The following is a 26,501-nucleotide window of genomic DNA, read 5'->3' as shown; positions in this document are numbered from 1 at the left end:
GTACAGTTCCTTGCAAGGTACATTGGGTACATATTTTCAAGCTCTCTCCCCAGCGATTTCAGAACTGAAGAAGCCTTCTGGATAGAAGGCGAAACGTCTTCAAGAGAAGAAACCCAGTCCAGTTGACAGAGAAAACTACCTTGGATACAATGACCTGGATGACTGAGAATTTACACAGACTTCCTTAAACTTAGCTACAGCATTATCTGAAAGACATCTGCTATAGTAAGACTTTGTTCTGAGCATAGAAGAATCCTTAATCATAAATGTGAAAGTGATCAAAGAATGGTCTGACAGGAGTGGGTTCTGAGGGAACACTGACACATGTTCTACCTCAACACCATAAGTCAGAACTCGATCTAGGGTGTGGTTGAAGTTATGAGTTGGTTGGTTTATCTGCTGGAGGAAACCAACTGACTCAAGTAATGAAATGAAACCATTTCTAAAGCTGTCATTTACAATGTCTACATGGATATTAAAGTCTCCAATGATGATGACTTTGTCCGTTCTAAGGACCAAGTCAGATAAGAAATCAGAGAACTCAGACAGGAACTCTGAATGTGGCCCAGCAGGGGCCGATATACAACTACAAACAGAAGTGGCTTTTCTGCCTTCCAGTTCAGATGGGTGATGCCAAGAGTCAGGCTTTCAAATGAACTGGAGCCATATTTTGTTCTAGGATTAATTAATAACTTTGAGTGATAGATTGCTGCCACTCCCCCTCCTCGACCAGTAACACGAGGAATATGATAATTAAGATGGGTAGGAGAAGTAGATTCATTTAAGCTAACATATTTCTCCTCCTGAAGCCAGGTCTCAGTAAGACAAAATAAATCAATGTGATGATCTGCTATCAGGTCGTGTACTAACAGGGATTTACACAAAAAAATCTAACAGTCCACACTTAATTGTGATATTAGTTTCTCCAACTTGTGCTTTAGTATTAATTTTAATAAGATTATGGTGATTGACCGCTCCCCTGCTCTGTGCTTGGTGAACTTTTAACCGTGGAACAGAGACTACCTCTATAACGTTAAATATATTATTGTTGGTGGATGAGGGTTCTATGGAAGCAGCAGAGAGGTGTGTAAGACTACAACTCTGCATCCCCTCTGCATATTACGGATAAAAATATCAGCCAATCCGATGTAGCCAATCAGACCGTTGGATAGAGGTAAGATCGGGCCTAAAAAATCCAGCCCGACCCGACCCAGGCCCGCGGGCATTAAAGCCCGACCCAGCCCAAGCCCGACCAATTTACTTGATTTGCAGGCCCGAGCCCGAAGCAAACCCGAAATTTAAATGTATCCCATAGTATTTTGGGCAGAAAAAACGCAAGATCTTTTAAGGTTAAAATAATCTACATATTTTTATGATCATGATAAATGAATGGAACACAGAATAAGAGGCCAGACAAAGAGAGTGAAAGAGAAATCTTGATGCGCACTCGCTTAATTACGCGGAGAAATACTGCAGCCCACTAGGCTTTAAATAGAATAACGCAAATCAAATAAATGGTAAAAGATATATGAAATTGTTATTTCTATAGTTTTGTTTCAACGAAATTTAAAATAAAAGCTTTAATTTTCTCTAATTTATTATATTTATTTATTAATTTATAATAAGTATTCCTTAGTTTAGTATCCACACATCGTTTTAGTGTATATTTTTATAAACAAATATTTATTAAAAAAAAGTCAGCGAGAGAGAAGCCCGGCCCGACCCGACCCGAACGTAATGATTGACATTTTACGCATTTTAAGCCCGACCCGAATTTCGGGTTGGGTCGGGCTCGGACTCGGGCTCGGTCTTAAGATCTTACCTCTACCGTTGGAAAGACTCTTCATTCCACCTCTTGGAACTTTCAATTTACAGAGTGTGCATTGTGGTGACAAGAGCAGCCATGTTTGTGTCTGAGTGCTACATTGATATGAATAGGATGCGGCATCACCATCTTCTGGTGAACAGCACTACCCCATAGAACCTTTTGCCTTGAGTATTGGCAGCTGGTAATGTCAGTTATTATGAGTACAGATTCGTTGAAATAAGGCTGGTGTCATCGCCCCCGCACGATGCCTGCTATCGATATAGCTCATCCAGACTTTCCATCAGACAGCAGAGAATTCTGGGAAGTAAAATCCATTAATGGATGAAGACTCACAGCAGACATCCTTTAAATGTTTTGAGTGCTCTGATGGCTCGTCTCATGTTTACATCCTCTATCAGTTTCAGTCAGCTCGCCCAGCAGGCAGCCAATGAGAGTGCACACACACACAGCTCCAGATCGTACATTAGGTTAGGCGCCCCTGCTGATCCGTTTGTGTTGTGTTTTTTTGTGCTTATTAAAAGGACATACAGACGATAATGTCATCCTCGAAGACAAGAGGCTGTCAGCAGACAAAGAGAATTGAAGTTGACAGTAAAGTCAAGTAAAGATGGTGGAGCCAACTGCTGCTGCACCTTCTGCAGAAGAAAACATAATTTTCAGCAACTTTCATCTGAAATCTGCTGAGAGTCTGGTTGACTTCCTGTTTGTTCCATAGGTCTGGGCCTGAACTTGTCCATGTTGATGTGTCTCTGCGTCAGGCAGAAAAGGTAATGATGACGACAGTGGCCTCTGAGTTCGACCACATGGAGCTGCAGCAGCAGTACAGCAGCATCGACACCGTCAACAACCGCTGGGACGATGACTGGGACAACGAGAACAGCTCGGCTCGCCTTTTTGAGCGTTCGCGCATCAAGGCACTCGCAGGTAGGAGCCACGTAGCCATGATTCCCTCTGAAACATGCTCCAATGTGCTCAATCTTTGTTTCACACAGAGGTGGGTTATGGGTAATCTCAGCACCAAGTTTCAAAACACCCAAAGCTCTCTGCAGTGTCCATGAGCTGGAATGTGATGTAATTTCCTGTTAAACAGCGGTGATCTAGGAAATCACAGCTGATGCGGGTGTGGTTCTGGTTCTTTGTTCTTAAAGATGGAGCTCTGTGATTGGCTGTCTGTTAGTCATTGAGGTCACTTAGTGTGTGCATGTGCAGGATGTTTGTTTCTTACTTCCTGTCCTTCAGTCAGGAATGTGAAAGGACAATGAAGGGAAACACTGAGTATAGGCACACAGACACACACAGTAACACAAATACATCAGCACCCTCTGAGTCTGATTATTGGCTCCTAAATTCTTAATTCTTTTCCACCAGTGTTTCGTTTCTCCAGGATTAGGATTTGACCTTTGTCCCCAGCTAGAATGATGATACTGGGATGACAAACTTGGGACTAAAAGTTCAGTAAGAGGATGAATTTTACAGTGTGATGCTCCTCCTTCGGTGTTGGCAGTGGGCATGGCTTGTGTGTAAGTTTGCACATGTGTTTGCGTGGCTACACCACTCATTTCTCTGCTGTTGAATTTTCCTGTTGGCAGCTCTTACTGATTGTTCTCTCTCCACGCGCACATACATATGCACACGCATGGTGGCGTCACATTGACCTTTGGACTCTTTCCTTTTCCTGTTCTGACAGCATGAGGACGTCCTGTCTTCTTACTTCAGTGGTCTGTTCTTCAGTGGTATTAAACCTGCGTTAGAGTCTCGGCTGTACCTCCAGATTGTAGGTGTGAGGACTTTGACCTGTTTGGCTGAGCGGTGATGTTTCCTGGTCTGGGAGCTGTGGGCAGGTTGAGTTGTAGCAGGACGGTGTTGTTGAGCTAAGAGGGTGGTGTGTGTGAGCGTGGGCGTGGAGGCGCAGCGATGGAGGTGACGGAGTGTCAAGAATCACCTGTGTTGGAGCATAGCTACAACCCTCTGGAAGGTCGATTCAAGCAGCTGCAAGGTAATGTGTCTTTAAAGGAATGGCAGGATGAGACCAACATCTGTCTGCTTGCTTTTGTCTTCAGAAGCATGTTCGTAAATGTTAACAGATAAAAAAATAATTCCACTTTATTTCATGGATCACTTCAAAGGAAATGTCTGATTTCCTTATTTTTTCTTTCTGTGTGACATAAAACCAGCTATGTAGATGTGACTTTCGATTCTGAGCTCAGGTCAGGTCTTGATGGGGGTGGAGCCCAATCTGATGGTTATCTGATCACCGATCAGTGAAGGAGGCTTCAGTCAGAAGAAACACCTGAGGGAACAGTCTTCTTCCTTCTGGTGACCTTCTGTGTCCCTCGGGTGGAAGTTAAACACCTGAATGATGTTAAAAGATCTGTTGGAATGATCAAGTGTAACCAGATCATTAAATAGTGAGAAATCAGCCTGTTGCCACAGCAATGTGTCAACTGTACTGGTGGGTGTGAATGATGACTCAATGAAATGACTTAATGAAATCTGTGTGTGTATGTGTGTGCGTGTGTGCGTGCGATGAGCACAGATGAGCGTGAAGCGGTGCAGAAGAAGACCTTCACTAAGTGGGTGAACTCTCACCTGTCCAGAGTGTCCTGCAGGATCACAGACCTCTACATGGACCTGAGAGATGGACGCATGCTGATCAAACTTTTGGAGGTTCTGTCAGGAGAGCGACTGGTCAGTACTTGGAGCGTGCACACACACACACACACACTTACTTATACACAGCGGTCCACCAGCACGATCCCTGATCCACCTCCTACACCTACAGCATGTTGTTTCTCTGATTCTGGACTTGAGACAGTCCAGTAGAAGAATGTAGCCACTACTTTGTTTTTCCTGAAGACAAGAACAACAAATTGTGATTTCCCTCTGTTGGTGCCTCGTGTTTTGTCTTCTGTGGCTCCAGCCAAAACCTACCAAAGGTCGGATGCGTATTCACTGTCTGGAAAATGTGGACAAAGCTCTGCAGTTCCTAAAGGAGCAGAGGGTGCACCTGGAAAACATGGGCTCTCATGATATTGTCGATGGCAACCACCGGCTGACACTGGGTCTCATCTGGACCATTATTCTCCGTTTCCAGGTATTCAATACCTTGGCACTCTTGGTAACTCTCAACCTAACCACATACACACATGCATATACAGTACACACACATACACACACCCCAACAAACCAACCAGCATACATACACCAACACGCACAAACAAACAAACCACCACACTCACATGCACACCAACACACACACCATACACATTCACACACCAACACATAGACTCGCCCATACACACACACACACACATTTGTATGACTCTTATTCTTCAGACACGAACCTAATGACTCTAGAGTTAAGGCCATGTCCCTTTTTAGCACATATTGACAGAGGGCCTCTGACTGGGCGAAGCTTCAGTTCAGGTTAAAGTCTTGCTGTGGTCATGTTTGGCTAACAGGTGTGTCCAGGTGATATCACATTCCTTACATCCTCCAATCACATCACAGCTGAGTGTTAACCCTGAGCTGGGGTCCTACCTGTCCACCTCTGTCCTTGGTCAGTTTTTTTCTGTTGAGTCACATCTGTCAGAGTAAATTCTCAGTCATCCAGGTCATTGTATCCAAGGTAGTTTTCTCTGTTTTTCTCTGTTTTCACCAGTTCTCAGGTGACCACCCAGATCATTAGCATGCAGATGGTCCACAGGGGCTATATATTTTCAAGCTCTCTCCCCAGCGATTTCAGAACTGAAGAAGCCTTCTGGATAGAAGGCGAAACGTCTTCAAGAGAAGAAACCCAGTCTGGTTGACAGAGAAAACTACCTTGGATCTGTCAGAGGCAAACACTCTGCCCTACAGGTGTGCCTCAGGTGTGACTTGGGTGTTTTTTTCAGATTCAGGACATCAGTGTGGAGACCGAAGACAACAAGGAGAAGCGATCAGCTAAAGATGCTCTGCTGCTCTGGTGTCAGATGAAGACAGCAGGGTGAGACTGGACCTCATTTAATACCAATGACAACCAGCTTGTGACAGCATCATCAGTTTGAGGTGCATTTCTTCTGCAGATATCCCAACGTCAACATACATAACTTCACCACTAGTTGGAGGGACGGGATGGCCTTTAATGCTCTGATCCACAAGCACAGGTAGCACTGTGGTCCTGGAGACCTTCAGAACCTCTTCAAGACCAGATAGAACTCTGATCTTTATTGTTCCTCTTCTTATTCAGACCTGATCTGGTTGACTTTGACAAGCTGAAGAAGTCCAATGCTCACTACAACCTTCAAAATGCCTTCAACCTGGCTGAACAGCACCTGGGACTCACCAAGCTTCTGGACCCTGAAGGTAAGAGAGCCCATGATCCAGAACTGAGCCACTGGTCAACAGCTATGTAAATGTTTGGTTCTTGACCTCTGCCAGAACATTAACCCTTTAGGCGCCGGAGTTTTTTCAAGAAAATATACAATTTTGATATCAAGATTTCCAAAGGCTATAACTTGAAAGTATGTCTTTCTAGATTCTCAATCATCCAGGTCATAGTTATCCAAGGTAGTTTTCTGTATCAACTGGACTGTTTTTCTTCTCTTTTGAAGACATTTTGCCTTCTATCCAAAAGGCTTCTTCAGTTCTGAACTCGCTGGGGACAGAACTTGAAAATATAATCCTTGTGGACCATCAGCATGCTAATGATGTGGGTCACATGGGTGTCAAACTCAGTCCTCGAGGCCCACGATCCTGCCAGGTTTTCTGTCCTACCAGGCTGAAAATGCATTCACTGGGATAGAAAACCCGGCAGCATCGTGGCCCTCGAGGACTGAGGTCACCCGAGAGTTGTTGGTAGGGTCGTTCACCCAGTTTCAGTTGCTGTATCTCCCCTTTGTCTGCTGGCTCACGTGGTGGTGAGTCACCAGGTCTCCTGAAACGGTGTGAATGTTTGGTTTGTTGTTGGACGGAGTGGAGGATTGCATTGTATGTGGGTGATAGGAAGTGCCTTAGCCCACCACCTCTGTTTAAGGATGGTCTTTCCAATTTGACATGGACAGCTTCCTTCAATCAATCAATCTTTATTTATATAGCGTCTTTTACAATCAAAATTGTTTCAAGGCGCTTTCCAGAATCCCAGGGCCTAACCCCAGACAAGCAACAGTGGCAAGGAAAAACTCCCCTTTAACAGGAAGAAACCTTGAGCAGGACCAGGCTCATGTAGGGGGACCCTCCTGTTGATGGCCAGCTGGGTAGAGAGAGAGGAGAAGGGGGAGGATAGGTAGAGGATAGAATAGGGAGGAGAGCAGAGGAGATGCATAGAGCATAGAAATACAAAAATACATTATATTGAATATTGAATAAGCTGCCAGTTGAGTGGGTCAGCGGGGTTGGAGGTCATTATGCAGCTTTGAAGGCGGCGATACCTGTAAATGAATACAGAAGGGGGGGGGCAGAAAAACTACACAAGAAATGGCATCACTAGTCTACTTGATGAGGAGAGGAGAGGAGAGGAAACCATGACCCAGTGGGGTGACAGAGGCCTGTCAGGTGATCATGTTTCTGGACCCTGGCAGCCTCGGCCTATAGCAGCATAGCTAAGATGTTAACCTAATGATTAGACGACCCCTTAAGTATGATATTTTGTCTGTCTATGATAATAATTGGAACTACAGAATTAGTAACAATAAGCTTTTTCAAAGAGGTAGGTTTTAAGTCTAATCTTAAAAGTGGCGATGGAGTCAGCCTCCCGTACCTGGACAGGGAGCTGGTTCCATAGCAATGGGGCCTGATAGCTAAATGCTTGGCCCCCCATTCTACTCCTAGAGACTCTGGGAACCACAAGTAGACCAGCATTCTGAGAGCGGAGCGGTCTATTGGGCTGATAAGGTATCACTAGCTCCTCTAGGTAGGATAGAGCAAGGCCTCTGAGGACCTTGTAGGTCAAAAGAAGGGTTTTAAAAATTATTCTAAATTTAACGGCCAGCCAATGAAGAGACGCCAGTACAGGAGTTATGTGATCTCTTTTGTCAATACCTGTCAGAACTCGAGGCTGCAGCATTTTGGATCACCTGGAGGCTTCTTAAAGAGTTGTTTGGACACCCTGATAATAAAGAATTACAATAGTCCAGCCTGGAAGTAACAAATGCATGAACTAACTTTTCAGTATCATGCCGCGTCAGTAGTTTCCTAATCCTTGTGATGTTCCTCAGATGAAAAAAAACACTTCTAGAGACTGTTTTAATTTGAGAGTTGAAAGACAGATTTTGGTCAAAAGTTACTCCAAGATTCCTCACAGAGAGACTAGATGTTAATGAGATACCATCTGGAGTGATCATGTGATCTAATCTATCCCTGAGAGGTTCAGGACCAAACACCATGACCTCAGTTTTTCCTGAGTTAAGGAGGAGGAAATTTGAAGACATCCAGGTCTTTATGTCTTTAAGACAGGTCTGAAGCTTCACTAACTTCTCTGTCTCCTCTGGTTTCATGGATAAATAAAGCTGAGTGTCATCAGCATAACAATGAAAATTTATCCCATGCTGCAGAATAATGTTCCCTAAGGGAAGCATGTACAAGGTGAAGAGGATTGGTCCAAGTACAGAACCTTGAGGAACTCCATGGCTAACCCTACTGTATGAGGAGGGAACACCATGGACATGAGCAAACTGGTATCTATCAGATAAATATGATCTGAACTAGTCTAGTGCTGTCCCTTTAATCCCAATCACATGTTCCAGTCTCTGTAACAGGATGCTGTGATCAACTGTATCAAAAGCAACACTGAGGTCCAGCAGAACCAGCATAGAAACCAGTCCATGATCTGAAGCTATAAGAAGATCATTAGTAACTTTAAGAAGTGCCATTTCTGTGCTGTGATGAGCTCTCAAGCCTGACTGAAACATCTCAAACAGGCTGTTTCTCCGCAGGTGCTCCAGTAACGTGAGTCACCACAACCTTCTCAAGAATTTTAGAGATAAAAGGAAGGTTGGATATCGGCCTATAGTTTGCTAAAACATCAGGATCCAGTGATGGTTCTGAGGGAACACTGACACATGTTGTACCTCAACACCATCACCAGTCAGAACTAGATCTCGGGTGTGGAAGCTATGAGTTGGTTGGTTTATCTGCTGGAGGAAAACCAACTGATTCAAGTAATGAAATGAAGACATTTCTAAAGCTGTCATTTATAATGTCTACATGGATATTAAAGTCTCCAATGATAATGACTTTGTCTGTTCTGAGGACCAAGTCACATAAGAAATCAGAGAACTCAGACAGGAACTCTGAATGTGGCCCAGCAGGGGGCCAGTATACAACTACAAACAAAAGTGGCTTTCCTGTCTTCCAGTTCAGATGGGTGATGCCAAGAGTCAGGCTTTCAAATGAACTGGAGCCATGTTTTGTTCTAGGATTAATTAATAACTTGGGAGTGATAGATTGCTGCCACTCCCCCTCCTCGACCAGTACCGCGAGGAATATGATAATTAAGATGGGTAGGAAGAGTAGATTCATTTAAGCTAACATACTCCTCCTCCTGAAGCCAGGTCTCAGTAAGACAAAATAAATCAATGTGATGATCTGCTATCAGGTCGTGCACTAACAGGGATTTACACAAAAGAGATCTAATATTTAACAGTCCACATTTAATTGTGATCTTAGTTTCTCCAACTTGTGCTTTGGTATTAATTTTAATAAGATTATGGTGATTGGCCGCTCCCCTGCTCTGTGCTTGGTGAACTTTTAACCGTGGAACAGAGACTACCTCTATAGTGTTAAATATATTATTGTTGGTGGATGAGGGTTCTATGGAAGCAGCAGAGAGGTGTGTAAGACTACAACTCTGCATCATGGTCTGGACCCTGGTTTGTCAGGTCACTTTGGGTCTAATAAATTGGCCAAGTTACTAGAAATGAGAGAGGCACCATCCCGTGTGTCGCCACAGAGTCGCCAATTACCAGGGTCGGTTTCTCAGTGGGTGTGTCACCGAGTGGGGAAAAACGATTAGCCACGGGAAGCGGTTGTTGGTGCACCGTGGGCCTTTGGTTTGGGCTACGCTTCCTGCAAACCGTCACCCAACCGCCCTGGCTAGCCGGCTGTTACAGCTAGCGGTCCAGCTGTAGCTACGCTAGGCGGCTCCGCAGCAGCTAGCTTCTCCTGGCTACCTGACGCAACTCCAGCTAACTCCAAGCTGCGGAACCGTGTCTCAAGCTCACTAAATCTCGCCTCCATAACCGTTAATAAACTACACTTTCTGCACCTATTCACTTCACTAAAAGAGGCAGAGGAGTAACTAAACATTTCACACACTGAACAGACAAAGACACCGGGTGAAACAAACCATGCTAATGCTAATAATCGACGGAGCCCTGTATTTGTTTAATATGGGTTATTTCTCACTGTTGTTTTCAGGTGATTAGAATGTCCCAAGTATTCAATTTAAGTAAAGTGAAGGAAGTAAAGTAAATCCAACACACACAAGTGAACACAAGTGAATCCAACACACCGTGCACAGTGCAACCAACGAACGATTGAGAAGACAGGAAGTGACACAATATGTTACCGAATCAACACCTTGACACCCCTCTCAAACCAGCGGTCTTCTCTGGCCAGTATTCGTACTTGGCTGTCCTCAAAGGAGTGCCCGCTCTCCTTTAGGTGTAAGTGGACTGCTGAGTCCTGACCTGAAGAGTTGGCACGTCTGTGTTTTGCCATTCTTCAGTGGGGAGGTTGTTTGGTTTCACCAATGTACAGTTCCTTGCATTCCTCCTGGCACTGTACAGCATAAACAACATTACATTGTTTATGTCTTGGTGTCTTGTCCTTCGGGGTACCATCTTCGGGGTACCACGTCCTCTGCTTGGGGTTCGCAAAATGCCTCCACCCTGGCCACGCTGAGGTGAAGCCTCCGCTATACCATGTGTTGATTGTGGACCATGGCACACATCAGTTTCTGCTTCACTGGACAACTGAATGTCTTCCTCCTCGGAATCGGAGTCAGCCAGTACCTGACGAAGTACTTGGTCGACGGTAAACCGACCTCTCGGCATCGTGAGTAAATGAAAAAACACTCTTTCGCTCCATTTTGCTCTTGCTATGCTCAGCACTACTACCACTGCTTCGCCGCCATGTCTCTGCGCTTGAGGGTTATTTACTCTTTTTACTCCAAATCTTTGAATAGAACCACGGCCAAAGATGCTGCTCATATTACAGGTACACATGTCTGCCATCTTCTGGTGAAAATTAGTAACGAGATTCGGCACCACATTTATAGATACAGTCCGTTTTATTCAACAATGTTGCTTGTCGCAATTTTGCGATTTCGGCGCTTAAAGGGTTAAAATCCTTAAGAAAATTCATCGGATTTACGAAAGCCTCTGTTCTATGTCATCATCTTCAGGAGAAGTCCATTTTTCTTTGGTGTCCACCTCTCTCCAAAGGTAACCATTTGCTGCTTCTCATTTGTGTGTCAGACATCAGCGTGGATCATCCTGACGAGAAGTCGGTCATCACCTACGTGGTCACCTACTATCACTATTTCTCAAAAATGAAGGCGCTAAAAGTGGAGGGCAAACGTATTGGCAAGGTCAGGAACTGCACTAATCACAGGGGAATCATTTACTGATCGACCATTTGCATTGGCTGAACTCATCCATACATCCAGGTTTTGGACCATGCCATCGAGGCTGAGAAGATGATTGAGAAGTACGAGTGTCTGGCTTCAGACCTGCTAGAATGGATTGAACAAACCATCATCATCCTGAACAACCGCAAGTTTGCCAACTCTCTGATTGGAGTCCAGCAGCAGCTTCAGGCCTTCAACACCTACAGAACTGTGGAGAAACCTCCAAAGTCAGAATGTCCTCCTTCAGTTCATCAGTCTTACCGGTCTTCTCAATCCAATCGCATTAATTCATGTTGTTTCACTTCCTCTCTACAGGTTCACAGAGAAGGGGAACCTGGAGGTTCTTCTCTTCACCATTCAGAGTAAGATGAGAGCTAACAACCAGAAGGTCTACATGCCCCGAGAGGGAAAACTCATTTCAGACATCAACAAGGTCTGATCTGCTGCCGTTAGCTAGTGAACTTGTTAGCTGATGTTAATAACAGTAATAATAATAATACATTTAATTTATAAGCAGCTGTCTAAACACTCATGGAAACGTTGTGAACCAAAAACAGTTGTTCTCTGTGAAGAAGCCACTGGTCCACCTTTCTAGATGTACATTTGCTTTAGCAGCTAAATCCATGTTGTTGGTTGTCCATAAGGCCTGGGAGCGACTGGAGAAGGCAGAACACGAGAGGGAGCTGGCTCTGAGAACAGAACTTATTCGTCAGGAGAAACTGGAACAACTTGCCAGGCGTTTTGACCGCAAGGCTGCCATGAGAGAGACCTGGCTCAGTGAAAACCAGAGACTGGTCTCACAGGTAAGGAGGTGGAACTGTGAGCTTCTACTGAACCGGGCCAAACCTCAAACCTGCAAGCACACCTGCGGCTAGTTTCATGGAGAGACTGACATCTCTTTTTCTTCAGGACAACTTTGGGTTTGACCTTCAGGCCGTGGAGGCGGCTACTAAGAAGCATGAGGCCATTGAGACAGACATTGCGGCGTATGAGGAGCGGGTCCAGGCTGTTGTTGCTGTGGCGAAAGAGCTGGAGGTTGAGAGCTATAATGACATTAAACGCATCACTGCCAGAAAGGACAATGTCATCCGGCTGTGGGAATATCTGCTGGAGCTGCTGAAGGCCCGGAGACAAAGGCTGGAAATGAACCTGGGCCTTCAGAGAGTTTTCCAGGAGATGCTCTACATAATGGACTGGATGGATGAGATGAAGGTGCGTTGAGGTTCTTAAAGCTTTTTCCATATTGAAGAAGTGATCTGTGAAACTTTTCATCTTTGCTGTCCTGTTGCAGATGTTGCTGCTGTCTCAAGATTATGGGAAACATCTGTTGGGTGTGGAGGACCTGCTGCAGAAACATGCTCTTGTGGAGGCTGACATTTCCATCCAGGCTGAGAGGGTGAAGGTTGTTAACACCAGTGCCAAGAAGTATGCAATCACCAACGAGGGTGAGGAGCATCCGATGGCTTAGTTCAGAAGCTGAAGGTAATCCGGGTTTCTATCCAGTCTTCGAACTAAGGCAGCTTCTCTTCTCCAGGCTACAAGCCTTGTGACCCACAGGTCATCCAGGACAGAGTTTCCCACCTGGAGTTCAGCTACCAGGAGTTGACCCAACTGGCCGCGGAACGCCGTGCCCGCTTGGAAGAATCTCGACGACTTTGGAAGTTCTTTTGGGAAATGGCTGAGGAAGAGGGCTGGATTCGTGAGAAGGAGCAGATTTTGTCCACCGATGAGCGCGGCAAGGATCTGACGGGGGCGTTGCGCCTTCTCAGTCAGCAGCGAGCTCTGGAGGACGAGATGAGCGGCCGTGCTGGCCATTTCCAGCACACCATGGCAGAGGGTCGGGCTATGGTGGAGGCCCACCACTTTGCTGCTACCAAAATCCAGGATCGCTTGGATGACCTGCAGGCACAGTGGGCAGCGCTGGAGCGCCTGGCAGCTGTGAGGAAGAACTGTCTGGAGGAGGCTCTGGTGCTGCACCAGTTCCAGGCTGACGCAGATGACGTGGATACCTGGATGTTGGATGCTCTGCGAATCGTTTCCAGTGGGGAAACGGGCCATGATGAGTTCTCCACACAAGCTCTGGTCAGAAAACACAAGGATGCTGCAGCCGAGGTAAGCAGCTACCGGTCTGTCATCGACTCCCTCCACGAGCAAGCTTCCTCCCTGCCAAGAGAGGAGGACCAGGACGTGCACGCTCGTTTGGTTGGCATTGAGGAGCGGTACAAGGAAGTGTCGGAACTGACGAAACTGAGGAAGCAGGCACTGCAGGATGCTCTGGCCCTCTACAAAATGTTCAGTGAGGCCAACGCGTGTGAGGTCTGGATCGATGAGAAGGAGCAGTGGCTAAACAGCATGGAGATCCCTGAAAAACTGGAAGACCTGGAAGTGGTCCAGCACAGGTAGGACTTCAGGAGGAACGTCAAGATGTCACATGTTCAGTCTCTTTAACAGCACTCTTAATGTGACAGGTTTGAAAGTCTGGAGCCGGAGATGAACAACCAGGCATCTCGGGTTGCTGTGGTGAACCAGATCGCTCGACAGCTGATGCACAACGGTCACCCCAGTGAAAAGGACATCAGGACACAACAGGACAAACTCAATAACAGGTAGAAGCAGATGTTTGGGTCAGAACCTGCTAACATCTGGAGAAGGCAGCTCACGCCTGTCTAAGCTCCTGCTTCCACTTCTGTAAGGCTTTTCAGGAGTCAGTCTTTTCTGTCCAGCCTCCAATGAGCTCCAGTTCTGCTGCTCAACATTTAACTGGTCCAAATGTATGCTGGAGCCTTCGCTCTGGCTCCCAGCTCAGTCTTGGGTGGAAAAACAGACTGGTCTCATTTATTAGAGCCAATCTCCACTTTCCTTGGGAAGGTTCCATTAGAAGTTCACATGTCCTGCTTCATTCATGGGGCTCCTACTGGTTAACACTTTGGATCTGAGCTCTAGAATTATCCCTTCTAAATACAGTAAATGCTGACACTTTATCATCATCTGGCTTGATTTCATTTTATGTTCTTACTTCACTTATTTCTTGTTTATTTGGTTCCTGGTATAGATGTTTAAACTGCTCTACAAATAAAGCTTGATTGATTATCTTTTCATCTTCAGGTGGAGCCAGTTCCGTGATCTAATGGACCAGAAGAAGGATTCTCTGAATTCTGCTTTAGGAGTTCAGAACTACCACCTTGAGTGCAATGAGACCAAGTCCTGGATCATAGAGAAGACCAAGGTCATTGAGTCCACCCAGGAGCTGGGCAATGACCTCACTGGAGTAATGGCACTGCAGCGCAAACTAACAGGAATGGAGCGGGACCTGGCTGCCATCGAGGATAAACTGAGAGATCTGCGAGGTGAGGCTCAGCAACTGGGAGAGCAGCATCCTGACCAGGCCAAGGCCATCACAGGGCAGCTTGTGGAGATTAGCACGGTTTGGGATGAGATGAAGAACACCCTGAAGAACCGCGAGGAGTCTTTGGGTGAGGCAAGAAAACTGCAGCAGTTTCTGCGTGAGCTAGATGACTTTCAGTCGTGGCTCTCGCGCACTCAGACAGCCATTGCCTCTGAGGACATGCCCAATACTCTGGCTGAGGCAGAGAAACTAATGGCCCAGCATGAAGGAATCAAGAATGAGATCCACAACTATGAGGAGGACTATCAGAAAATGCGGGACATGGGAGAGATGGTAACTCAGGGCCAGACAGATGCACAGTACATGTTCCTGAGACAACGGCTGCAGGCCCTCGATACTGGCTGGAACGAGCTGCACAAGATGTGGGAGAACCGGCAGAACTTGCTGTCCCAGTCTCACGCATACCAGCTGTTCCTCAGGGACACTAAGCAAGCTGAGGCCTTCCTCAACAACCAGGTAAGCTCCACAGAGTATCCCAGAGTTGGCATTTGGTCTTGCTCTACACGTTTGGCTTACCATGTGCCTGTATGGTGTTGTTGCCCTGCAGGAATACGTCCTGGCTCATACGGAAATGCCGACAACTTTAGAAGGTGCAGAAGCTGCCATAAAGATACATGAGGACTTCATGACCACTATGGATGCCAACGAAGATAAAATTAATTTCGTAGTGGAGGCCGGCAGAAGACTCACCAGTGATGGCAACATCAATGCTGATCGGATACAGGAGAGAGTGGCCTCCATTGACGGCAGGTAGGTCACTGAGCTTTGGTAACGAGGGGCCTCCTGGACCTGCTGACTGAGCAGGACAGAGACAGCTCTGAAAATCATCTTCTATGTTTCAGACAAAGGAGAAATCGAGAGGCTGCAGTTGAGCTACTGATGAGACTGAAGGACAACAGAGACCTGCAGAAGTTTTTACAAGACTGCCAAGAGGTCAGCTCCTAATCCAGCATCAGCAGGCAAACTTCAGGTGTCAGGAGAAAAACTAATCATGCCTTTGTGTCCAGTTGTCTCTGTGGATCAATGAGAAGATGCTCTCCGCTCAGGACATGAGCTACGACGAGGCCCGGAATCTGCACAGCAAGTGGCTGAAACACCAGGCCTTCATGGCTGAGCTGCAGTCCAACAAAGAATGGCTCCAGAAGATCCAGAAGGTCAGATCACAACCACAAACATGCTATCAAACACTTCCTGTATGTGTTGACCAGGTTAGTAATATTGATTGATGTCTGTGAAGGTTCTCAGCCATCCAGGTCAAGTTAATTCTGGTAGTTGAATCATAGCAACTGGACTGTTTGAGTTCCATGAAGATGTTTCACCTCTCATCAAAGAGGCTTCATCAGTTCTGTCTGTGGGGAATTCCAGATATTTATACTCTTCAGGAGCCATTAATACATTTGGAGCTTCAGTCACCAGGTTGTTGGTTGCTCCACCCCTCATTATGTGGGTCTTCGAAACTTCCCTTGGCACAGTGGGGTTCGTTATTGGCCACTAATGAACAGTCCAGTTGCTATGATTCAATTACCATGACTGATTGATGTTAATTGCCATGTGACCTATTTGTGCTCATCGAAGTGGAGACACGGCAATTAAACACTCCTGACTCTTCTGACCCTCTATCTACCCCTTCTCACCAGCTAACTACCCCTTCGCTCCAGCTAACTATCCCTTCTGACCAGCTAAATACTCCTTCTGTCAGCTAAATACACCTTCTGACCAGATAACTACCCCTTCTGACCAGCTAAATACCCCTTCAAGTGGTTCTTTCTGAGACAACTGTTCTGTACAAGTCCGGAGCTTCCTGCTAAGTTAGCTAAAACCTCCATCACTGCTTGCAACACAGTTGCTTCCTGCCCAGGTCATGTGATCATCACTGAGAGGCTCTTGTACAATTCCGACGCTTCCTCTTGCCAGCAACAGAGGAAGCGACAGAAACGGGATTTAGAGTTAAGATGGTTGGTTGGTGTCCGTTTCTCACAACATGGTTGGTTCCATCTTTGTCAAGGCAGACTAAAATCTGTTTTTGGGGCCGTTAATGCTGCACATATTATGTAATAGGCGTGTCTCTACTGCAGGAACCTTCTCCAAACTCCATTTACAGGAACATTTACAGGGCATAAGTCCCTGTCCTGGCTCGAGGGTAGGTACTTTGCTTGGCCCTGAAATACTCCTGGGTGGGGCTTGATGTTTCCTGGGCACTGATTGGCTAAAGTTAGAGCAGGGTGTAACTCAGCAGAAGTGGAGCATTAGCCTAGTATCACACAAAGGGGAAACGCAGCACTTGTCTGTCTGCTTTGGTATCTTCCAAGTATCACAACACGATAGTGCTGTTTACCATTTATTAACGCGCTGTCTTCACAGACACAGTTTGCAGCGATCAGAACAATAAAAATGTTATGTGGGCGAAACTCTGGGAACTGCAGGATATCATCTCTTAGAATATCATACCTCAGCTCATCCATCTTCACCTCCGTCCTCATCATTGGTTTCTTTGTTATGACTTTTGCTGTTGGTATTCCCTGGGTGACGTCACTGTTGCACAATGATTATGCAACGATTGAAATTTGTGCCGTCCCCAAGGGGTCCGACCCCCGCAGTGAAGATGGACCATTCTTCCGGCCTGAATTATATGTTTGTGGCAAAGATGTTGTTTGAGGTTTTTTCCTCCCTTTGTGGGTCATGGGGGGAGGTGGAGTGTGTTGAAGCATGCCCTGGGTGAAGGCAGGGTGTACCAGCTCATCTCAAGGCCCCAATGTGAGCATTTGGGGGTTGGTTGCCTTGCTCAATGGTACCTTGGCAGCGCTCTGAAGGTGTCCTGGGACTTCCTACTTTCACGTATAGCCCAGATCGGGGGTTGAACCAGCAACCCTCCGAGAGTCCCCTACAGACTCAAATCAAATCAAATCAATCTTTATTTACATAGCGTCTTATACAATCAAAATTGTTTCAAGGCACTTTCCAGAATCCCAGGGCCTAACCCCAGACAAGCAACAATGGCAAGGAAAAACTCCCCTTTAACAGGAAGAAACCTTGAGCAGGACCAGGCTCATGTAGGGGGACCCTCCTGCTGATGGCTGGCTGGGTAAAGAGAGAGGAGAGGGAGAGGAGAGAGGGAGAGGGAGAGGATAGGAGAGGCATGGCACAGAGCACAGAAACACACACAAAAATACACTATACAACGGGTCAGGAGGTCGTCATGCAGCTCCGAAGGCGGCAATACCTTTAAATGAATAGGGGGGGGGGGGAGCAGAAAAACGACACAGGAATCAGCATAACTAGTCTGCTTGATGAGGAGGAGGAAAGTAGAGGAGAGGAGAGGAAACCATGACCCAGTGGGGTGACAGAGGCCTGTCAGGTGATCGTGTTTCCGGACCCCGGCAGCCTTGGCCTATAACAGCATAGCTAAGATGTGACCTAATGATTAGACGACCCTCTAAGTATGATAATTTGTCTATCTATGATAGTAACTGGAACTACAGAATTAGTAACATTAAGCTTTTTCAAAGAGGTAGGTTTTAAGTCTGATCTTAAAAGTAGAGATGGAGTCAGCCTCCTGTACCTGGACAGGGAGCTGGTTCCATAGCAGGGGGGCCTGGTAGCTAAATGCTCGGCACCCCATTCTACTCCTAGAAACTCTGGGAACCACAAGTAGACCAGCATTCTGAGAGCGGAGCAGTCTATTGGGCTGATAAGGTATCACTAGCTCCTCCAGGTAGGATGGAGCTAGGCCTCTGAGGACCTTGTAGGTCAAAAGAAGGGTTTTAAAAATTATTCTAAATTTAACGGCCAGCCAATGAAGCAACGCCATTACAGGAGTTATGTGATCTCTTTTGTCAATACCTGTCAGAACTCTGGCTGCAGCATTTTGGATCACCTGGAGGCTTCTTAAAGAGTTGTTTGGACACCCTGATAATAAAGAATTACAATAGTCCAGCCTGAAAGTAACAAATGCATAGACTAACTTTTCAGCATCATGCCGCGTCAGTAGCTTCCTAATCTTTGTGATGTTCCTCAGGTGAAAAAAGGCATTCTAGAGACTAATTTAATGTGTGAGTTGAAGGACAGATTTTGTTCAAAAGTTACTCCTAGATTCCTCACAGATAGACTAGATTTTTAATGAGATACCATCTAGAGTGATCATGTGATCTAATCTATCCCTGAGAGGTTCAGGACCAAACACCATGACCTCAGTTTTTCCTGGGTTAAGGAGGAGGAAATTTGAAGACATCCAGGACTTTGTCTTTAAGACAGGTCTGGAGCTTCACTAACTTCTCTGTCTCCTCTGGTTTCATGGATAAATAAAGCTGAGTGTCATCAGCATAACAATGAAAATTTATCCCATGCTGCAGAATAATGTTCCCTAAGGGAAGCATGTACAAGGTGACTGAAGTGGAATAGTCTTTGGCTCGCACATGTCAAATCTAGCTGGTTTCACTGTTTAGGTTTCTCTTCTGGAAGGAAATATTGACAAATTCATGCACATTTAGAAGACAAGAATTGTCCTCAGCAACTCTGAGTTTAAATCTTTTACCGTAGTTGTCTTTTGACACTAAAAGGCTCTTTAATTAGCAGAGATAATCTCATTGTCTCAAAGGTCTTTAAAAAGTCCTCTGGACCTTGTTTATGTCCTGCATGTCTCATCAGTCCATCACTGTAGCTCTGAGCCCAGGCTGTTCTGTCCAACATCTTCAGTTAGGTGAAGCTCCAATGGCTTTTGTCACACTGCAGAATGGCATGTTGCTGGTATCTGAGAAACCAGAGACAGAAAAAGTGGTGAAGCAGAAGATGATGGTGCTGCAGACGATGTGGGAGGAGCTGGAGTCCACCACTCAGACCAAAGCTCAGTGCCTGTTCGATGCCAACAAAGCAGAGCTGTTCACACAGAGCTGTGCTGATCTGGACAAGTGGATGGGTGGCCTGGAGGGTCAGATCCAGTCTGACGACTACGGTAAAGACCTGACGTCTGTCAGTATTCTGCTCAAGAAGCAGCAGGTATGTGAGCCTGGAGCACTTTAGTCCTCTAACGCATCTGTCGGCTGGCATTGGTGGAACTTACTGTGTTTATATTTGCTACAGATGTTGGAGAACCAGGTGGAGGTGCGTCAGCGGGAGGTGGTGGAGCTGCAGAGCCAGGTAAAGGCACTCAGTCAGGAGGTGAAGGACACCGACGAGGTGGATGGACGGCGGCAGCTGCTGGAGAAGAAGTTTCAGGAGCTGTTGGAGCCACTGCAACGGCGGAGGAACCTGCTGTTGGCATCCAGAGAAGTTCACCAGTTTAATCGTGACGTTGAGGATGAGATTGTGAGTACGCCGGCAGAGGTGGCCTCGGATGATTTCGCTGATGATGATGTGATCATGATGCCTTTGACATGTGGTTGTTTTCCTGTTTATGGCCTATTTGCGAGTGTCGTGGAAGATTTTGTCCAAAAAGCACTCAGGATACGTTTTTAAATGAAAAGCCACAAAACACCAATCGGGAAGTAAGTTTATATTGCGCAATATGGAGACAGCCAAACTCCAGTACACGTGTACATCAGAAAAGTGCCCCCCCCCCGATGGGAAAATATAATATACTCAATATGGTACTGGAAGTTGGAGAAGTTCCTTACCATGAGCTACAACTTTTTTCATGCTAGGTTAAATCTCTCGCCTCAGAAGCTCTACCTCTATGCTTAAGCTCTGGAAGACTGGGGGCAAAATCATGTCATCCCACCATCAGAGCATTTGTGATGTCACAAACATTAGCTGATAGCTCTTTGTTTTCCAGCTGTGGGTTCAGGAAAGAATGGCAATCGCAACTTCTACTGAACATGGATACAATCTACAGACAGTCCAGCTCCTCATCAAAAAGAACCAGGTGAGAGTTCAGCGGTGATCACCTGATCAGGCTGATAATTGGTAATCAAGAACCAGTTTGTCTTTTTTTCTTTCAGACTCTGCAGAAGGAGATCCAGGGTCATCAGCCTCGCACTGATGACATTATGGAGCGTAGCCACAGCCTTCTGCAGGATGAGGCCTCGGGCACCAGTGGAATCCAGCAGCGCCTGATGGAACTGCAGGAGCTCTGGAGTCAGTTGAGAAAGGAGGTAGAGCTCCGCCATAGTCGCCTGCAGGAGGCACACAATGCCCAGCAGTACTACTTTGATGCAGCAGAAGCTGAGGCCTGGATGAGTGAGCAGGAGCTGTACATGATGTCAGAGGAGAAAGCTAAGGTGAGAAGCTCATGTCCAACAACATGTCTATAAACCTTCCTCTTGGTGACAACTGACCTCAGAATACGGTGTTGATCAGGATGAGCAGAGCGCCGTCACCATGCAGAAAAAGCATCAGGTTGTGGAACAGGCCGTGGAGGACTATGCTGAGACAGTTCACCAGCTGTCCAAGACCAGCAGAGGCCTGGTGGCTGAGGGACATCCTGAGAGGTAAATGCTCAGCAGGACCTGGATAGGCTGGCTGTCATCACCGTGGTAATTGTGTCTGTTTCTGTGCGGCAGTGAGCGAATCAGCATGCGGCAATCACAGGTCGATAAACTGTATGCTGGCCTGAAGGACCTATCGGAAGAGAGGCGGGGAAAACTAGATGAGAGGCTCCGCCTCTTCCAGCTAAACCGAGAGGTAGACGACCTGGAGCAGTGGATTGCTGAGCGGGAGGTGGTGGCTGGATCACATGAGCTTGGACAGGACTATGAACACGTGACGGTAAATTAGAGCCACAAATACCAATACTACCGCTAGTGTTATGACTACTGCTTCTGTTGTAACTGTGAACGCTTCTGTTACTACTGTGGCTGCCACTGTTGCTACTGTTACTACAGTGACTACTACTGTTACTACTGTGACTGTCATTGTTACTACTGCTGTTACTATGACTGTTACTGCTGTTTCTACTCAGGCCATGATGAGTAGATGATAATGGACTTTATTAGTACTTTGACAGTATTGCGGCTTTATGCTTTCATCTCTGCTCAGATGTTGCAGGAACGTTTCCGGGAGTTCGCCCGTGACACCGGGAACATCGGTCAGGAGCGTGTGGACACCGTCAACCGTCTTGCAGATGAGCTAATTAACAGTGGTCATGGTGATGCGGCGACGGTTGCGGAGTGGAAGGACGGGCTAAACGAGGCGTGGGCGGACCTGCTGGAGCTCATTGACACCAGGACACAGATCCTCGCTGCTTCCTTTGAGCTTCACAAGTTTTACCACGACGCCAAGGAAATTCTGGGACGTATCGTGGACAAGCAGAAAAAGCTGCCAGAGGAGGACGGTCGTGATCAAAACACAGTGGAGACTCTTCAGAGGATGCACACCACCTTCGAACATGACATCCAGGCTCTGGGAACACAGGTCAGCTTTTGGAACAAGTGTGAGGATTGTGTGGAATGAGGGGAACGTTTGGACTGAGCTGTGATGGTGTGTGTAGGTGAGACAGCTGCAGGAGGATGCGGTCCGCCTTCAGTCAGCATATGCTGGAGACAAAGCAGATGACATTCAGCGCAGAGAGAGCGAGGTACTGGAAGCCTGGAGGAGTCTGCTGGAGGCCTGTGACGAGCGCAGACTCCGCCTTCTCGACACTGGTGACAAGTTCAGGTTCTTCAGCATGGTGAGGGACCTCATGCTGTGGATGGAGGATGTGATCCGTCTCATAGAGGCTCAAGAGGTTCCCAGGTAGAGTCTGCTGCCCCTTGCTGGCTGTTGTGGCAGCTGAATACATCTGTAACTGTGTGTGTGTGTTCAGAGATGTGTCTTCAGTTGAGCTCCTGATGAACAACCACCAGGGTATCAAGGCTGAGATAGATGCACGAAACGACATCTTCACTTCCTGCATCGAGCTGGGCAAAACTCTGCTGGCCAGGAAGCACTACGCGGCTGAGGAGGTGAGGAGGGTCCATCCGTTTTTATTGCTGCTCAGCAAATCCTTCCACAGCCTGACTGGATGTGATTACTCGTTAATTACTGTTTTTGTGCTTCTTGTTCAGATTAAAGAGAAGCTGCTGCAACTGACAGATAAGAGGAAAGAGATGATTGACAAGTGGGAGGATCGGTGGGAGTGGCTACGACTCAGTAAGATCTGCTTACAGCCTGTTTCAGATTTCAATCTGGGGCTGGGACCAGCCCCAGACTGGGAACTGCTAAAGGCTGACAGTGGTCTCAATGTTTCCCCCTCCTCAGTTCTTGAGGTGCACCAGTTCTCCCGTGATGCTGGCGTGGCCGAGGCCTGGCTCCTGGGGCAAGAGCCTTACCTGGCCAGCCGGGAGATGGGGCAGAGCGTGGATGAGGTGGAAAAGCTCATTAAACGGCACGAAGCCTTTGAGAAGTCTGCTGCCACTTGGGAGGAACGTTTCTCTGCCCTAGAGAGGCTGACTACGGTAAGCACAGAGGGACAAACAACACCTGTGTTAAATCAGTACTTGTAACAAAACGTGGGTGGTAAGAGAACATCGGTGGTGGCTTCCAGCAGTAATCAGCCAATCACAGCTGCTCATCATCTGGTCTCCAGATGGAACTGTTGGAGGTGAGGAGACAGCAGGAGGAGGAGGAGAGGAAGAGGAAGCCCCCACCTCCAGAGTTGTCAGTTACTCCACAGGAGGCAGAGTTTCAGAAGCAAAGGTGTGTGTGTGTGTGTGCGTGCGTGAGTGTGAGTGAGTGTGTGTGAGTGAGAGCGACATAGACCTGTATTTTCTACCTGATTCAGGTGCTTTTGTCCCCACAGTGTTCCGGCCTCTCTCAACGGGCTCCCATCGGACCAGGACTTCCCTCTGGTCGGTACCTCAGCTACTGTTTTTGTTAACAAAGCTAACATCCTCTCGGCGTCTTACTCTGACTTGTTTGGATCGACCTGATATCCTGATTCAGACTTTCAGACAGGATGAGCTCAATAAGCAAATATCCAGGTCACTGAAGTGGTTCCGTCTTCCTGTTCAGACCCAGGATGGCGTCGACTCCGTGGATGTGATAAATGGCGTTGCTGAACGCAGCTCTAAGGAGCCAAGTCCTGGTGCATCGCCGACCACAGGCAGGAAGAAGAAGACGAGCCAGTCATCTACACTGCCCTCTAAGAACCAGGACCTGATCGGACCCTCTCAGTTGGAAGGACTTCTGCACCGCAAACATGAGTGGGAGGGGCATAATAAAAAGGCTTCCAACAGGTGAGATACTGAAAAAAGCAGTGGATCCCCTTCCATCAACTACTGTATAATCGTGACCTTGCTGCGCTGTGATTGGTAGATCTTGGCACAATGTGTATTGTGTCATCACCAATGGCGAGATGGGCTTCTACAAAGACAGCAAGGCGGCGGCTCAGGGGGTCTCGTACCACAATGAAGTCCCTGTCAGCCTAAAGGAGGCGACCTGTGACATAGCATCGGACTACAAGAAGAAAAAACACGTCTTTAAACTTAGGTGAGACCATCACGTGCCCAGCCTGGAGGTAATGTGGTCGCCATGGTAACGTGTTTGTTGTCCTCGTCTCTTTCAGACTCACCGATGGAAACGAGTACTTGTTCCAAGCCAAAGATGAGGTATGTTTCCATCTGTGACAACAACTTTCTCAGTTGTTTCTGCTGTCTTTACTAATGTGGCACCCTGCAGGAGGAGATGAGCTCCTGGATCCAGGCAATCCTGAACACTGCCTCCGGGGACCACGGCAGTAGCCCCAACACGCCGCCATTGGGCCGCGCTCAGACGATGCCGCCGGCTGTGACTTTGGCCTCAGAATCAAGTCCTGGGAAGAGAGAGAAGGAAAAAGAGAAGGAGAAGGAGAAACGCTTCAGTCTGTTCAGCAAGAAGAAGCAGTGAAGAAGAGCAGCCTCGTATAACTGAAAGGTGGTCTTTAGCTTTTAGCTACTCTACAGTCTTTTCTACTAGCATGTCTGTCCAGACAGCTCGCTAAGTCAGACAGACCAGGTAGAGAAAAGTGCATGACACCAGTTCAGAATTTATTATTTGTGGTTTGATCATCACAGTTAGCAGATCCCTCAAATGGAATCATCAAATAAAGCTGCTCAAAGCTATGAAGAAACCTTGTAATCGGCACTATTCCATCCAAATTTCTGTTGGCCAAGCCTTTTTTCTATGAAATGTGATATTTCATATTTCGAAATATGAAATATCACCTGGAGGCTAGAAAAAAAAAAAAATTCAAAGCATTTCCTCCTAATGTGCGTCTGACAACTCCTCTGGTTACATCACAACCTAACCCCAGCTGCTGTTGTCATGGCGACCACACTGTTGGGTTGTTTTTGTCTTTGTGGCATCGTACACGATGGCTTCTATTGTTGCTGCTCAGAAATTGGACCAATGGTGTTATTTTGTACCTTTTCAGTTTTGAAATCAGCCAATCAGCTTGAGAAGATGTGTGATGTCCAAACATCCACTTGCATGCTGGGAACACACCAGAGATGAGACCTCTAAATGATGAAAGCCGCTTGCTTGTCATTGCGCTTTAATACTCGTGTTGCTCTCATCACTGTATGGATGCTGTAACCGAGGTGTGTGGACGCTAATGCCTTCTTGCTGCACAATCAGAACTTCCATCTGTAGGAATGAAGAATATTTAAACATGCTTTTTCTCATGTATAGTGCACCTGTAGACTCTAACGCTGTCTGTTAAATGTCGGATACCATTAAAACTTTTAAACTTTGACCCCTTGATGTGTAATCATTAGCCTAATGCATTAATAATCGTTAACTCTGCAACAACAGACAGGTTGTTCAGATGCTGCAGTGTATTTTTACTGTGACAAAGGTACGAGTTAAGCTAACATGTTTTTTTTTTTATCAAAAAATATTTATATATTTATTTTTTTTCATTTACAGTTCACAACCTAATATAAATCCAACAAAACAGAACAGTAGATCCCTTCCACCCATCCTCCACAGAAAAACAAAACAGACTTGTAGTGGGAAGAGTTTAAATTACAGAGCTCTAAATACATAATTGACATAGCCAAGTGAAGAGGAAATGGCAACAAATAATGGTAGGAATTTACAATACTATGTTGCCTGCTTCCATATCCTCAACAAATGTTTAGAAAGGCTGCTAAATATTATAAAATTTCCTAGTAGATCCCCTGATTGTATCCCTGATTGTAATCCGGTGACTGTATTCTGGAGTTGTTAGGTCCTTCCATTTCAAAAATATAAGCCTCCTAGCTAATAGAGAACAGAAGGTCGGCAATGTTTTTTCCTTTATCTCAAGTTGGGAGCCCATCTGCGCTGCACTAAAAAGTGCAATGGATGGAGACGGTGCCAATTCTTTCCCAAAAATCTTAGAAAAGGTATCGAAAATGGATTGCCAAAAAGTGCAAAGCTTTGAACATGTCCAAAACATGTGTAAGAGAGTAGCTGGATCTTTTCCACATTGATCACAAATGGGATCTATGTCAGGTTTGATTTTGGAAAGTCTAACTTTAGACCAATGGAGTTGGTGTACAATCTTGAACTGAATGTCTAAGGCAAATGGAAGATGAGTATATTTCCTGTATTATTTTGTGCCATGTCATCTGTGATTGCTTCATTTAAATATGTCAGCCACATATTCTTCAGGAAGTCTAAAGAGATAAAGTTGTGAGTTGTGAATACGTTTCATATACCATTCAAACAGTTCGTTTTCTAAATAGTTTACAATCGAAAATTGAATCTAATAGACAGGTTGGGAGACA

General features: G+C 46.3%; 1 protein-coding gene across 5 annotated transcripts in view; it reads left to right on the top strand.

Moving 5' to 3' along the window:
* Positions 1-25,483, top strand: part of LOC101067271 (spectrin beta chain, non-erythrocytic 1) — a 30,909-nt gene extending 5,426 nt beyond the window's left edge. Inside the window, exons 1-36 of one of the 5 annotated variants that reach the window (XM_029850730.1) lie at positions 2,544-2,752; positions 4,365-4,516; positions 4,749-4,922; positions 5,722-5,813; positions 5,893-5,973; positions 6,057-6,172; positions 11,284-11,396; positions 11,475-11,662; positions 11,751-11,868; positions 12,080-12,238; positions 12,345-12,647; positions 12,727-12,880; positions 12,970-13,834; positions 13,904-14,041; positions 14,541-15,297; positions 15,389-15,591; positions 15,684-15,774; positions 15,849-15,995; positions 19,570-19,833; positions 19,918-20,142; positions 20,609-20,698; positions 20,775-21,053; positions 21,133-21,263; positions 21,336-21,540; positions 21,811-22,185; positions 22,262-22,506; positions 22,577-22,715; positions 22,818-22,902; positions 23,011-23,207; positions 23,339-23,448; positions 23,552-23,600; positions 23,764-23,987; positions 24,067-24,240; positions 24,317-24,359; positions 24,430-24,663; positions 25,163-25,483. In XM_029850730.1, the coding sequence (XP_029706590.1) occupies positions 2,599-2,752; positions 4,365-4,516; positions 4,749-4,922; positions 5,722-5,813; positions 5,893-5,973; positions 6,057-6,172; positions 11,284-11,396; positions 11,475-11,662; positions 11,751-11,868; positions 12,080-12,238; positions 12,345-12,647; positions 12,727-12,880; positions 12,970-13,834; positions 13,904-14,041; positions 14,541-15,297; positions 15,389-15,591; positions 15,684-15,774; positions 15,849-15,995; positions 19,570-19,833; positions 19,918-20,142; positions 20,609-20,698; positions 20,775-21,053; positions 21,133-21,263; positions 21,336-21,540; positions 21,811-22,185; positions 22,262-22,506; positions 22,577-22,715; positions 22,818-22,902; positions 23,011-23,207; positions 23,339-23,448; positions 23,552-23,600; positions 23,764-23,987; positions 24,067-24,240; positions 24,317-24,359; positions 24,430-24,636 (7,047 nt within the window). In that variant the 5' untranslated portion in view covers positions 2,544-2,598 and the 3' untranslated portion in view covers positions 24,637-24,663; positions 25,163-25,483. Of the gene's footprint in view, positions 1-2,543; positions 2,753-3,492; positions 3,825-4,364; positions 4,517-4,748; positions 4,923-5,721; positions 5,814-5,892; positions 5,974-6,056; positions 6,173-10,490; positions 10,862-11,283; positions 11,397-11,474; positions 11,663-11,750; positions 11,869-12,079; positions 12,239-12,344; positions 12,648-12,726; positions 12,881-12,969; positions 13,835-13,903; positions 14,042-14,540; positions 15,298-15,388; positions 15,592-15,683; positions 15,775-15,848; positions 15,996-19,569; positions 19,834-19,917; positions 20,143-20,608; positions 20,699-20,774; positions 21,054-21,132; positions 21,264-21,335; positions 21,541-21,810; positions 22,186-22,261; positions 22,507-22,576; positions 22,716-22,817; positions 22,903-23,010; positions 23,208-23,338; positions 23,449-23,551; positions 23,601-23,763; positions 23,988-24,066; positions 24,241-24,316; positions 24,360-24,429 lie in introns of those variants that run through there. The other 4 variants (XM_011612693.2, XM_011612695.2, XM_011612694.2 and 1 more) reach the window with 4 other exon arrangements.
* Positions 25,484-26,501: the final 1,018 nt, after the last annotated feature.

Source organism: Takifugu rubripes, chromosome 17 (genome assembly GCF_901000725.2).
Source record: "Takifugu rubripes chromosome 17, fTakRub1.2, whole genome shotgun sequence".
NCBI lineage: Eukaryota > Metazoa > Chordata > Actinopteri > Tetraodontiformes > Tetraodontidae > Takifugu > Takifugu rubripes.
Note: the sequence above shows the minus strand (reverse complement) of the source record. Positions and strands in the feature narration are given on the sequence as shown.